Source organism: Saccostrea echinata, unplaced genomic scaffold (genome assembly GCF_033153115.1).
Source record: "Saccostrea echinata isolate AGI-Se365-2 ecotype Australia unplaced genomic scaffold, CSIRO_AGI_Sech_v1 ptg000054l, whole genome shotgun sequence".
Classification (NCBI taxonomy): domain Eukaryota; kingdom Metazoa; phylum Mollusca; class Bivalvia; order Ostreida; family Ostreidae; genus Saccostrea; species Saccostrea echinata.
Window position 1 is genome coordinate 33,696,955 of NW_026889803.1, and position 14,742 is coordinate 33,711,696.

At 32.3% G+C, this 14,742-nt stretch overlaps 1 protein-coding gene across 1 annotated transcript in view; it reads right to left on the bottom strand.

Annotated features, from left to right (window-relative positions):
- Positions 1-9,151: 9,151 nt before the first annotated feature.
- The window catches only part of LOC133171770 (neural-cadherin-like), a 34,420-nt gene continuing 28,829 nt past the window's right edge, over positions 9,152-14,742 (bottom strand). Inside the window, exons 32-35 of the mRNA XM_061306569.1 lie at positions 14,291-14,547; positions 13,899-14,027; positions 12,069-12,173; positions 9,152-11,901 (exon numbers count right to left, since the gene is read on the bottom strand). Of these exons, the coding sequence (XP_061162553.1) occupies positions 11,648-11,901; positions 12,069-12,173; positions 13,899-14,027; positions 14,291-14,547 (745 nt within the window). The 3' untranslated portion in view covers positions 9,152-11,647. The remainder of the gene's footprint in view (positions 11,902-12,068; positions 12,174-13,898; positions 14,028-14,290; positions 14,548-14,742) is intronic.

The window sequence follows — 14,742 nt, forward strand, 5'->3', positions numbered from 1 at the left end:
TTTGCTGAAAATATAAAGTTTTTAACTAAACATGATGTTATTTTATTTCCTTGCAAACTTAATCCAATTTTCTTTCTCTCTTCTCGGGCGGAGAAATAATATATATGTACTTTTACATGTTTAATTGATAAGAAGCAGGTACCATGAATATATCAATTAAAAGGCTCCATTGCTACACCGCACTTTATATGTATTAAAAACGTACCCATCATGTAGACATGATAGCCCATGTGACCCCTGGGAAACATTCATTTATTTATTATTTCAATAAACCCCGGAAGCTTTAAAAGTGTTGTTTGAAAGGTTAGACATAGGTTATGACAGTGCATTTTTGGAAAAACTTGGGTCAGTACAGAAACCTTAACTAAGTTTTTTTAAAGAAAATAGATCGAAGCATCTTTTTTGTCCACTATTTGGTAGACTTTATTTGGGGTTTGTTTTTTTCTCGAAAGGAAGCCGGGGAGGGTGTGGGGGGTTGGGGGCTTCAACTCTAAAGAAAGGACTCATTTGGATTAATTTTCAAAGTTTCCAGCGTCTTCACACCAAATACATGCACATTGTAAGGGAGTATCGGTGAGATGATCACACATGATAAATTGATTTTTTATGAATGGTAGGGAAGAAGAATCGTCTTCATTACATGAGTGTAAGGCAAATGTTATCGAATTAATGGGAATCGGAATTAATAGAATGAAGTATTGAAATATTCTTGTCCAGTAGGTTCCATGAGATGGGGAACATTATCAAAATTTAAAACAAGTTTCTTCCTATGTCCAGAGGTTAAAGCAAAACTAAGGAGAATTCAATTACCTTATTAGTACTATTTTAAAATAAGTTTGTAAATTTTTAGCATAAGTAAAAACCAATTAAGTGAAGGAATTATCCCGACATGTTATTTAAACGGGTAGATTTCCCCATATAACAGTTCATACCGTAGATACCTAAGGAAATCTTTGTTTAGTAGGTTTTACGGTCCAGTAAAAATGTTTAGCCCTTGTAGAGTAAATAGATAACAACAGTACTATTTAACCAGGCCCATAGGAAGTGCAATTTCATCAGCGCGGGGGGGGGGGGGGGGCACAGCCTAACATGCACTAAAAGGGGGGATCAGATATTTATTCGAGGGGGGCATCCAAAATTCGTCAACACAACTGGAAATTAGCTTCTTTTATATACTAAAGTATATACTGGCAAAATTATTGGGAAGGGGATTCCCCTCCCCCGGTTCCTCCAGGCATGTAAACAAAATGTTTCTGTTAATATGTCGATTTATGGTTGCGACATTGCAGGAAAAAAAAACATTACCCGCGTAAGCGGGATATGATTTTTTTTCTTTTGCAGTGGTTGCAACTTTTGATTCCCGTATTATGAAACAAAGAAAAAATATTAATATCTGTAGAAATTCTTCTTATAAAGCGTGTGAAGGTACATGAAAAAACGCGATATTGTTCCCTACGTTACATCAATGGAAGAGTCCTATATTTCATACAGATGGCTTTAAAAATCTGGATATAACTATAGTTTATAATTAATTGTTTGATGATTAATGGCAATAGGTTTTCATAAGAAATAAAATAGAAATATTCAGTGGATGTAATTACATGTACATAATTATTTATAAAAATGTTATTTGTTATTCTGAAACCATGCAGGATTCACCACACAATCTTCCAGGATTCTCCCTTTGTACTAAATGCCAAAAGGGTAAAAAAGAAGGGCAGAAAATCTGGAGGTCTTATGGTATTTGTTAAAAAAGAAATTTATAAACATTTTACTAAAGAAAAAGAATCTGATAACTCCTTATGGATAAGAGTAGAAAATGTTGTTATTCCAAACTGTAGATCACAAACACTCTACTTGTGTTTTTGCTATGTCAAACCATATAAATCAAAAGATGCATCTGAAAATATATTTTCTCAAATTACTACTGAAGTTTCCCATTTTCAGTCACTTGGAGAAGTATTTATAAGTGGAGACTTCAATGCACGTACTGGACATCTACTTGATTTTATTCCACATGATTCTATAAATGAAACATTTTCTGACTGCCTTGTGCCTCTAGACTATTCACCTGACTCTGTTTTACCACGCAATAATACTGATAGTCAAACCAATCTACATGGTGAACTTTTAACTACTCTGTGTAAAACTTTAAACCTTAGAATTCTTAATGGAAGATTCCTTGGTGATTCCCTTGGTTATTGTACATTTTATAATTTTAATGGTTTTAGTTGTGTTGATTACATGTTGGCTACCAGCCATGTTTTACATAATGTACTGTATTTCAATGTTATGCCACCTTCAGAATTGTCTGATCATAGCATTATTTGTACTAGATTTAAGTGTGGTGCTTTTAATTGCCCAGTTAAATGTGAACCATATATTGAATGCAGATCTACCCCCTTGAAAGGACAGTACATTTGGTCTAATCAATGTAAACTTGCTTACCAAACAGCCCTTGTTGATGTAGAAAGCTCTAACAACCTAGTTGAACTTGATAAAAGTCTAAATGAGAAAGACATTAGTATTGATGATATTAACAGTAAATTACCTAAAATATACTTAACAGCTGCATCTAAAACCCTTCTCTTTAAACCACCAATATATAATTGTAAAATAAGAAAAAGAAAACCAAAACCTTGGATGTCTAATGATATATCTCTACTAAAGAGAGAAGTCCGCAAACTTGGAAGAAGGATTCAAATTAATCCAAAAGATGGCAATTTATTACAGGCTTTCACAAATTTTGCTAAACGAGAATTTAACAGAATGAAAAAGAAATCAAAACATGAATTTTATAAGACAGTAACTGACAACATTGACAACCTAAATCAGAACAATTCAAAAGATTTTTGGAAGGTCCTAAATAAAAATAAGATTAAGCAAAACTCAAATTCTTCCACTCCAGGACTTCAAGCATTTATGAATCACTATCAAAACTTACTGTGCTCTAAGGGCAATAACTCCTGTGAACATGTAGTTGAATCTGAAATACAGAAACTTACTCCCCTGGACTATCCTTTCACACACAGTGAAGTCAAGCTTGGCATTAAAAATCTAAAAACTGGTAAATCACCTGGACAAGACCTAATACTCAATGAATTTATTAAAAGTGGTTCAAGTACACTTCTAAATATATTAACAAAACTCTTTAATAAAATTCTTTTTTCTGGGGAAATACCCGAAGCCTGGAATTTGGTACAAATAACTTCTGTTTATAAATCTGGTGACCCATGTAACCCATGAAACTATAGAGGATTAAGTGTTACAAGCTGTATGGGTAAACTTTTTAATGAACTTTTACAATGCCGTCTAAATTCGTACTTGGAAACAAATTTAATGTTACACAAACTATACCAAAAGGGCATAGGTGGGAAATTTTACAATGTTATAAATAATATGTACTCAAACACTAAATATTGCTGTAAAGATGAATCTTGCTATAGTGAACATTTTATAGCTACACGCGGGGTTAAACAAGGAGATAATCTTTCCCCAACACTTTTTAATATATTTATTGATGACTTCTACTCGCAGTTAGTTAATTATAACACAAACCCTCCTGAATTACAGAATATTGATGTCGGACATTTATTCTTTGCAGATGACTTAATTCTCCTCTCTACTACTAAAGAAGGTCTCCAAAATTCAATAGACTGTCTCTCAGAATATTGCATAAAATCAAAATTGACTGTTAACCTTGATAAAACTAAAGCAATGATTTTCTCAAATAAGAAACCTGACACAGCTCAACATTGTTTTTATTATAAACATTCAATAGTTCATCTTGAACATGAATATAAATCTTTTTATGCAATGAAACACTCTTTACCATTTCATAATAACTTATCTGTAAAAACTCTTTTAAAACTATATTCTTCACTTATTGAACCTATCATTTTGTATGGTTCTGAGATATGGATTTCAGACTTTAATATTAATTGTGATCAACTACCTTTTGAAAAGACACAGCATTTAATATTTAAAGACATCTTGGGTGTACAGAGAAAAGCTTCAAATTTAGCCATTAAATATGAGCTAGGAACACTTCCTATTTGTTGCAAAGCTTTCATCTCTTTGTTTAAATATTACAAGAGACTAAAAAACTATAATAATAAAGATGGAATTAGAAATCAAATTCTTATTGCTGCTTTCTTAGAAGATGACATTCTATATAATAATGATGTAAAGGATAATTGGCCGAGTCAGATTGATACATTAAAAAAGAAACTTAAACTTCCATCATTAGATATCACTGATAACACATTTAGCAGCTACTTGAAGAATTTCTACATAAAAATGTTAATTTGCAACTTCAGAACATTGAATTCACCAAATGTGGTAAATTATTATTTTACAGTCAAATTAGAAAGAACTATGAATTACAAGACTACTTGAAATTTCCAATTAATAAATCTGTACGTTCTAAATTAACAAAACTGAGAATTTCTGCACACCCTTTAGAAATTGAAATAGGCAGATATTCAAAGCCTTGTATCCCAAAAGAATCTCGTTTTTGTCACTATTGTAAAAATGTTTTAGAAAATGAAATACATTTCATATATGACTGTCCTATATATAAAGATTTGCGAAAAAAGTATTACCCTTTGAACATCTATAATTTAAATGATAACATGTTGAAGGAAAATCATTGTAAAGTACTTTGTAATCCTGACAATGCAGTTCATTCTAGAAGACTATGCGAATTTTTACATGAATGTTTTGAATTGCGTTCTAAAAATAGAGCACAATAATATATATTTAATGCATTAATTAGTTCATCTCTGTCCATATTATACTGTTTATACTATTTGCATAATGATTATGTATAACTTCAAGTTGTAAACGTAGTTGACTTCACTGATTTGTACACTTGCATGTATGTATGTACTTTAGTATATGTTTTAGTAATCTGAAAACACCCTGTATTTTTTTCATTTGTTTGTAACATGGTTGTATGCCAACATGTTTGGTGAATCAATAAATAAATTGAAATTGAATACTGTTTTGCTGCGATTTTTCATACCATAGATAAGGAAACTAGACAGGGTAACGATGCTACAAATAATTTAACCAATGCTAGGTCAATAGGTAAGTCAACTCTGAAAGTGGCTCATGATCCTTTTTCACCATTCTCCAGGCCCATAATACGGGGGGGGGGGGTGCTATAAAGGAACACTCCGTTATAAATGGGGCGCCGACCTATAGGATCGGGATTGGTTTTAGTCTTTAAAGCTTGTCGATTTCTGTTCCGGTCAATGACTTTAGGCTACATGTATGTACTAATTCGTTTCTCATAAATTATTTCATTTCAGTATGTGGAGATAGGAAGAACCTATAGCATGCTATTGTCGGCGCATTTTGAGTTTGTTATGTCGAAATGTTACTTGATATTTTTCTTTATTTTTTATTGTACATAATGGTAATGTTTATAGTCTTAATTCTTTTCTTGATGTGTGTTTATTTTACAACACATTTCCGTGGATATAATGAAAACATGCCATTAATGTATACAAATTATTCAAATGAATTGCGAGGGATTGCAGATATCTAGTTCTACTGTTTCAAAACTTTAGATCTGAATTTAGAATATTGACTCAGTACATGTAATTCTAAATATAATATTATTAAGCTCAGATAATACAAGCAATACGTGTATACTTTCCAACGCAATAACCCAGACAAGAACTAGAACTATAAACCAGGTTGTCGAAAAAAGAATTCCTTATAATTTGTAGGATTTTCTTTGTAAATTTCGTCCATAGGGCCTGGTGCCCCTAAAAAAGTATCTTAATAAATTATTCTTTAGATCACAACCTATCAAAATATCATAATTCTATTTAGGGGCAGCCCTGCTCGGAAGAACTTCTAGGCCAAAATTCATGCAAACATCGGTGCTTTATCAGACAAAATGGTGCCTTGGCCAACTTTTGAGTTTAATTTAAAGTTGCAAATAATACATTTTTTGGTTCAAAATACAAATTTGAAAATTTTAGACATATGTATGTAAATTTGGTCTAAACGTAAGAGTTAGATCCTAATCACATTTCTCCTTTTGCAATTCTTCTAAACTTTTGTTCGAAACAATCGTTCTAAACGACACAATCATCAATTTTACATATTGGTGTAACGTACAGGCAAAGATCGACATCGGTATTTTAAAAAACTAGAAATATGTCCATAGGACATGAATGCCCCGCCGAGGGTATATTAGTAATGCAACATTTTAACACAAATTGAGAAAAGTGAGGTCAAGGTCAAAGGAAAGGTCAAGGTGAAAAAATACTGATGCAGTTGAATAGCTTACAGAATGTATCAGCATATAAAGTTTGACACTAATTTATGAAAAGTGAGGACAAAGGTCAAAGGAAAGGTCAAGGTCAAAAATTGTTGATGCAGTTGAAAAGGTTTCATCAGTATGAATTAGCATATGAAGTTTGATTACACTTTCTTGAATGGTATCTTTAAAACTGAGCTAAACACTAATTTAAGAAAAGTGAGGTCAAGGTCAAAAAATGTTGATGCAGTTGAATAGCTCTCATCAATATCTATCAGTATATGAAGTTTGATAAAAATATCTTGGATAGTTTCTTTGAAACTGAGCTTTGAACAGAGCTAAACGCAAAGTGTGACGGAAGGACAGACGGAAGGACAGAAGGACGGAAGGCGGACATGACAAACATTATATGCCCCGGCCATATTCATGGCGGGGCATAAAAAGGAGAAAAAAAACATCTCAAGTCATAATAAACACTGTCTATAGGGATGATTTGTTTTTTTTTAAAACAGGGCATTTTTTGCCTATGCGTGTCAACTTCTTTCTTAAAAGAACTTTTAAAGTGACTTAAATGTAAAATCGAATTTTAATTATTCTAAGACGAACTCCTATGAATGACACATTTATACAAAACTTTGGTGACAAATATGCACATACATGTACAAACACTATAAATTCTTTACATTTTTTCCCCTATGATATCGTGCAAAAAAAAAGAAAGAAACTGGGGGGATAAGCCGAGCCATATGCCTACATAACGATCGATAAAAAATCAGTAAATTCATTTTTAAAAAATTTCACTTTTTGTTGAATTAATGTAATGCTAATTACCATTTGCATACAAATTTGACAAAACCTGAATACTGTAACAGCGAAAATGATTCTGATTAACACAAAAAAATGGCATCACGCTCAATTTCCACAAAAACTGACATAAATTGGATAACTACATTTTTTAAATAGAGTGGGTCATCGTACCATTTTTTTGAGAACGATTAATGAAAATCAATGGAAAGATGTTGCTTTTTACACTTGCAAAAATTTGGTACGAAGACCCACTTTACATAAAAAATTAAGTTAACTTACTTAAATTTTCACCGTGGTCTTAAAAAATTCCAAGTCCAAATATGCTTGCTAAATATAGAGAACTGTATGCTATTTAAATGGGTACGTGGTATAGTGGTTAGCGAGGAGCTCTTTAAAGGAACGTTTATTGAGGAAAGTGTTCGAGTCATGATTTTTTTATTTTGGGGGGAGGGGGTTAATTTTGTTTTACTTTATAAAAAATGTCTATAGGAATAACATATTTTTCACTGGAAATAATATATATATATATATGTAGTAATGAACTCATTTACAGTAAATTATTTAAAATGCCGGATAAAAATTATAATAGATATTTGAATACTTTTATTCCCGTTTTTATTTATTTTTACTACAAGCGCTTCTAGATCACCACTATCATTATATACAATGTTAACATTTTTATAATATCTCCACAATAAGTGTTAACACTCAATATGCAGATTAATTAATAGAAGTCCCTACCCATGTTAGACACTTGTGACAGTAAATGAAAGTCAACTGTTTAGCTTGTTTAGAATATAAATATCATTTTGAGAACTACTGTAAACATTAAAATGCTAAAGTAAATTCGAACAATTGAGAGATTTTTTCCAATAAATGTTCTTGCATAGCCGAAAAATGGGCATGGGCACATGGCTCGTCTTATTCCCCCAGATTCTTTAAAAATTAAATCAATGAAAAAAAAATAACAATGTAGTTTTGGGAAATGCTTGTTAAAAATATCATAATGTTTCTCTATATTTCCCCAATCAAAGTATGAAATGTTTGGCAAAACATTTCAAAATGGCTGTGGACAGACTTACAACTGGATTGATACCAGGGAAGACAAAGGAAGCTTACTGTATTTTTCCCAGTTAGCATCCTTGCTCCCACAAGAGCCCCATTTCGTGACTTCCATTCTGAAAATAATAAGCTGGCGTAGCTGGGCAAAAATTTCAAATAGCTAGGGAAGCCCCCCCCCCCCCTCTCTCCCCCTAGGGAAAAGCCCCTGGAATGTTGGATTGAGTCTCAGAATATGCATTGTTAAAATAGCACAAAACAAACTATATTTGAATAAAAAAATCAATTTTAATTATAAATGCGTTCTTTCACAATAGAGATTTGTATTTATTTGTAAAGGTATTATTTTTTTGTTATTGTTGAAAAAATACTGTGTATGCCTTGGCAAATAAGCATGATGACAAGCGCCACTGCGCCCACTTTCCAAACACCTAGCTGTCGCAAGGCACAAGCTCACTTGCTTCCTAGTTGCAGTGATTGAAATCAAGAGCATACATGTTCAACCAGTGCTTAGCCGTTTACCTAGTTCAGTTTGTTCGTTTTGGTTGAAAATTAACATGTAACTAAAATGTCAAACACGATACTCTTTGATGGCAGAAACTGTTCTTTTTTAAAAACTACATACATGTTGCACTGTACATATCGTGTTACATGACCTTGGGATGATAATCATTTTGTTTAAATGATTGGATTAATCAACTCTCAGATTTTGGCCATTAATTTTCAATGCATCATTGATTCTCATTTCTTATTTGACTTCAGCTGCAACTAAAGCTTGCTTGCAAAACTTTCCAATGCATGATGTTCAGAAGTACCAATAAATAACACATTACATTATTAAACTTATCAATAAGAAAAATATTTTTTTATCAGTCCTTTTTTTCCAATTCAAAGTGCCCTGGGTGCTTACTGGGCGGAGCACGGCATTTCAACTAATATACTACATAAAGTACATCTAAGGCTAAACATCAAAACTGCCATAGAAAACTCTAAATAAATAGATTTTTTCATTTCTTTTAATTAGATCTTCATTAAAAAATATTAAAGATGGTGATAAACATGGTAAAAACTAATTTTTCACAACACTATAATCTGAATACGTAATTAAACTACTAAAGCTGTAAGGCCATTACAACTAAAAAGAAGTGTAACAATAAAATAAAGAGACAAGGAAACTATTGCACAAAAATAACAACAGTGCCCCCAAAAATAAGTAAAAAAAAATCATATGACAACCGTTATTACATTCACTTTTTAATCTCATAGTACCCTGCTCGTCAATGTAAAAAGAAATACAGTTTTGTTTTGTTTAATTTGTTTTTTGTTTGATTAAGAGCCCTCTATACACTTCACAAAGAATTCCGATTTTGTGGTATTTTTATGCAAATAGAGTAATCTGCCCTTTGACCTAGAATAAGATATGTTGAAATATACAGTGTATTATACATGTACTTAATTTGTAATCAACTCAAGCATTCATAACATTTTTTTTAAAAAAACAAGTCAAGGTGAATAGATTTAACACTTCATTTGCAATTATATTATTTTGCCCACCTAAGTAAACAACAGTTTTTCCTGGTGGTAAATGCCAGGTACCCTATGCTGAAAATGTAAGAGATAAGCTCAATATTTACACCTTTACACATTATAATTTTTTCAATGTCAAAAAAACCCTTTTCCTTCAGTGTATAGAGGGACATTTGCAAGTTATTCAAAGATCAAATAACAATGATAACAATAGAGAGGGACAGAAAAAAAACCTGTCATGCAAAAATAAGAAACTAAAACTAAAATGAAAATCAGGGGGAAAAAACATATGTAAACTATTAAAGCAAAATTTCAAAAATATCCAACTCACAACCATTTTTGACTCAACACATACTTATTACACAACTGGCAAAGAAAACTGGCATATAGAAAATTGCACCTACATATATTTAAAGCACCTTGCTGAAGTGAAATACTCTTGCTGAAGTGAAATGCTCAGGCAAATGCAGTTTTACACGCAAATAATACAGAAACATTTTGTTCACATGTAAATATGTACATGAGTGTTACAGTAAGACCTCACATGAAGATAACATCTATTAATCATTATATTTTTTCTTCACACATTGTCATATTAACATGCATACAACACTGACACCACAGAAACATCATTCAAATTGAAAGGATATGGATTCAAAATTTCTAAAATGACACAACTTTTACATGGAAAAATGGCTTCAAATAGACATGTACATGTATAAATACATGCAGATAAAACTAACTTGACATTGACCAAGTTTTAATACTGAACATTCATTTAAAATAGCAATGACAACATTCTTTGCACTAAAAATACAGCAAACACATTTTATATATTTTAGCAATCACTTTAGTACTATCAAGTATTTTAAATGTCCTTACACAGGACAACTGTTATACATGACAATCAAATTCATCTTCACTTGATATGTCATTACATATTAAAAATTACACTCTTGACCAGCAGTGTTTCTTTTTTTTCAAACATTGCTGGGTGGTATTTGGTTATAATGATGCTTTGGTGACAGAAAACTAAAGTTCTTATAAGATTATCATTTATATTGGTAATCAGTCCAAGACAATGCCCTAAATACAGGAAGTTTGTGTTTTGTGTACACATGTTGTATTCAAGACTTAGAATGGACAAGTATGCAAAATGCTCACAGATCCCAAAACTGACTTATCTTTTTAACATAGTCAAGAGTTGTGAATGACTTGACAATGTGCAAACTGACAACAAATACATGTAGCTCTTGACATTGAAACAAAAAATAAATTAACACTACAGTATCTTAAACATTTGGACATATACTGGAATGTTTTCAAATAATTTAACCTGATTTGCCTTAAACCTACATTATTATTTCATCAATGTGCATCTAATCACAAAATTCTAAATATTCACTGATCCCTCAAATAGAAGCAAAGTTTCATATATATGAGAGGTTTTCTTCAAAATCAGCTACTATGATTTTGGCACAGTTGTTTGGTGGGAAAAAAAACAAACAATGATACACTGTATGAGATTAATTATTTGCGTAGTGATGTAAACGTTTTTTGATATTCTAAATATGAGGGAGCAGATCTCACAACCTTCAACAGACTAGTGTGAAAATAGACTATAAAAACTTTAATGCTGATCAACTGTGCTTAATGCAATGAGCAAGACTATAACTTTGACTGCATAACCACCTTCACAGTACCAATTTCAAGACTTCTCAGACAAAAACAATCGACATTTTTTAAAATCATATTGCATATCCATATTGTTAGAGCAAATTTTGCATCTGCAAGTTTTCATCACTACATTATAAACAATGACCAAAAAAAATCTCTCAAACTGTAAAACTGGATATTTGGACAAATGTATATGAAATCAGACAGTCATGTCTCTTGACTAGTGCACACATGGAACATGAATCTTTGGTACACAAGAGAAATTACAAAAATATTCATTAAAATCCCTATTAATTACTCTCATTCAACTTCATCCCCTTTGTACATGACAGCAAGACTAGAGAACTTTGGTCCCCAATCATTCAGGTAATCATAGTCTTGATCGTTATCACTACTGTTTGTGTTGAGTGAGCTCAGAGAGCCTGCAGTGCTGCTTCCTCCTTCATATGAGAACACCATCACATTATCATGGGGAGGTCCAGCAGGGTCTTCATTCACATCCTGGACACGGTCGGAAATAAAAGCAGCAACCTCTGGACTATCTAATGGTACACCTACAAATTAAAGCATAGTTTATAATGTAATGAAATTCAATGTTTTTAAAGTTTTTCACATATTCTTACTTATAGAACATGTAGAAGATACAACGTGATTAAAATTCATTATTTTGCTTAAGATTTCTTTCTGTATTATTGTTACACCCAAGTGTTTTGAAACTTGCCTTTTCTATATTTTGCTGATAATGTTGAATAGTAATATCCTCTATCAAAACTAGAATCAGGTTTCCTTAGCCTTGTGATGTCATAACAGGTTTGATCTTCTTCACCTGTAAATTTAAAACCAGAAGTCTCTGAAGAGAATGCAGCTCTACTGGTGTGTACTTGGTGAATCTTAGTATAGTCTACTTGTGTACCAAGTCTTATTTAAATCGGACTGAAACTGTAGCAGGAGGAGAATTTTGAATGAATTTCACAGAAATTTCAGTTTTTACAAAACATTGGCAGCATCTTTGTCAAAATCAAAAACTGATACACGAAATATGTATCTTAATATACTGGGTAGTATACTTGTGCACCAAGTCTTCTTGAAAATTGAACCAAAACTGTAGGTGGTGTAGCATTTTGAAAGGATTTCACAGAGATTTCTACATCCATAGTATTTTTAGTAACAATGGCAATATCGTTAGTCAATATTAAAAACCAATGAAACTGAATCATGCAGGGATTTTTTTACCCTTTGATTCCAGGGGCCGGGGCTATCAAGATTGGGAAAAATAGCGATATTTGGTTGAAATTGGGAAAAATATTTTCATACAAATAAATAGGAAAAAAAAAGCAAAAGTCAAATATTTAATAATTTTTCTTATTTTTTTATAGTATGAAGCTGGCTTACACCAGCTTTAGTGATATGAAATAATAGCGGCTGTTGAAGTTCAGAAGCTTAAAAATGGCAAAGCTGCAGGGTATGATGACATTGTAAATGAACATATTTATACGATGTCATCTCTTTTATCTTTATGTAAGAAGTTCTTTAAAATAACATTTGATAGTGGGTTTGTTCCAGATGAGTGGTTAATCGGTATTGTTCGACCAATTTATAAGAATAAGAGTGATTCAACCCAGCCTGAAAATTACTGTTCTAGGCAAACTGGAGAGACTGATATGATGCACGTTTATTTTTTAGATAACGATCCCGACATTAATTTTTAAACATTGATCCCACTTTAAAAAGTATGCATGCAAACATCCGTAGTATTCCGAATAACTACTCGGAAGTCCTCGGATGGCTCGTACATCGCACATAGAGAACATAAACACCTCTTTGTCATTATTTTATTTTAATAATTTACAACTTAATACTTTTTTTCATATTGGGAATTTTTAGGTATGATTTTGGGAAAAACATGCACTTTTCAGCATTGGGAATGGGGCCGAATTTCGGCCCCAGAGAGACCCTAAAAAAATCCCTGTCATGTAACTTCGTATAGTTTACTGGTGTACCAAGTCTTATTGAAATTGGAACAAAACTGTAGGAGTAAAAGAATTTCACAAATTTTCTATTTTTAGTAACATGGCAACACCCTTTATCGAAATCAGAAACTGATATAAAGAATTATGTATCTTGGTTATAGTGTACTTGTGTACCAAGTCTTATTGATATTGGACAAAAATTGATTGTACAAGAAACAGCATTTTGAAACATTGTTACAGACAGATGAATGACAGCAGAGCTAAGAAAAATGAATCTAAAAGGTACACTGTAACTTTTGGGGAAAAAAACCTATCTTGCAATTCTTATAAAAACAAACTGTCTCTGGTACATTGCTTTAAATAACTACAACTTTAGTAAAATTTTGCCACCCTTTTTTTTGCCCAAAAAAATCCAATGAATGAGAAAAGGAAGTAGGTAATCTGAAGGAGGATAAAAGAAAAAATATTGCAACCAAATCCAATATCATTGGCTCATAAAAAATAAAGTCACATAAAATCTAAGTATTTTGAAGTATACAGAATAAAGGTTTTCTATGGAAAAGATTACATATTCCACTAACCTGCCCCTTCTTCATCATGGTTGACCACATTCTCCCTGATGTCATCATACTGGTCATCATAAAGGATAGACTTGCGCTTGTCTCGCTTACTGAGTGACCGCCACAGTAGAAACACCAGGAATGCAATTACTGGCAAAATTATTATATGAAAGTTAATTTTGAAAAGGGAGAGATTATTCTGTACTCAGCGACTCAATAGCCACTACTGTGCATGTAATACATAAATATGACTTTCAGGCCTTTTCCATATGTGTTTTTGCTGCAAATACTTTCTCAATTTACCAGTTCTTCAAACAGTAACCAAACATTTTTTTTAAATAAATAATCTTTTTTTCTCATTTAATGAAATGAATAAATTATACATGCACCTCTAAAAAAGATCAAACACTTACAAGTGACAGCTATCAGACTAACGATGATGATGACGAGGACTTCCATCTTGATGCCCCCTGCTGATACCACCTCCTCCACGGCACTAGCTTGCTGGTTACATGTGGGGCCAATCCAACCTTTAGGGCAGAGACAACGGAAAGTCCCAGGGAAAGGCAGGTTAATACAAGTACCTCCTGCTTTACAAGGATTAATTCCTTGACAATGATCCATTGCCAGACATGTGCTACCTACCCCAGGCTCACTGCCAGGAGGGCACCTTAAAAGATATTGCTATCATATTAAAATCAAATCTGATTTCAAAAAAAAAAAAGAAATATATTTGAAATTTGAATTTATTTATGCACCAGTGAGAGGTAGCAAGCAGACAAGTTGTTTTATATGAAACAAAAGACAATCAAATTTCCAAGTGCAATTTCCATTTCAAAAACAGAGGTCTCGCAGCAAGAGTCCT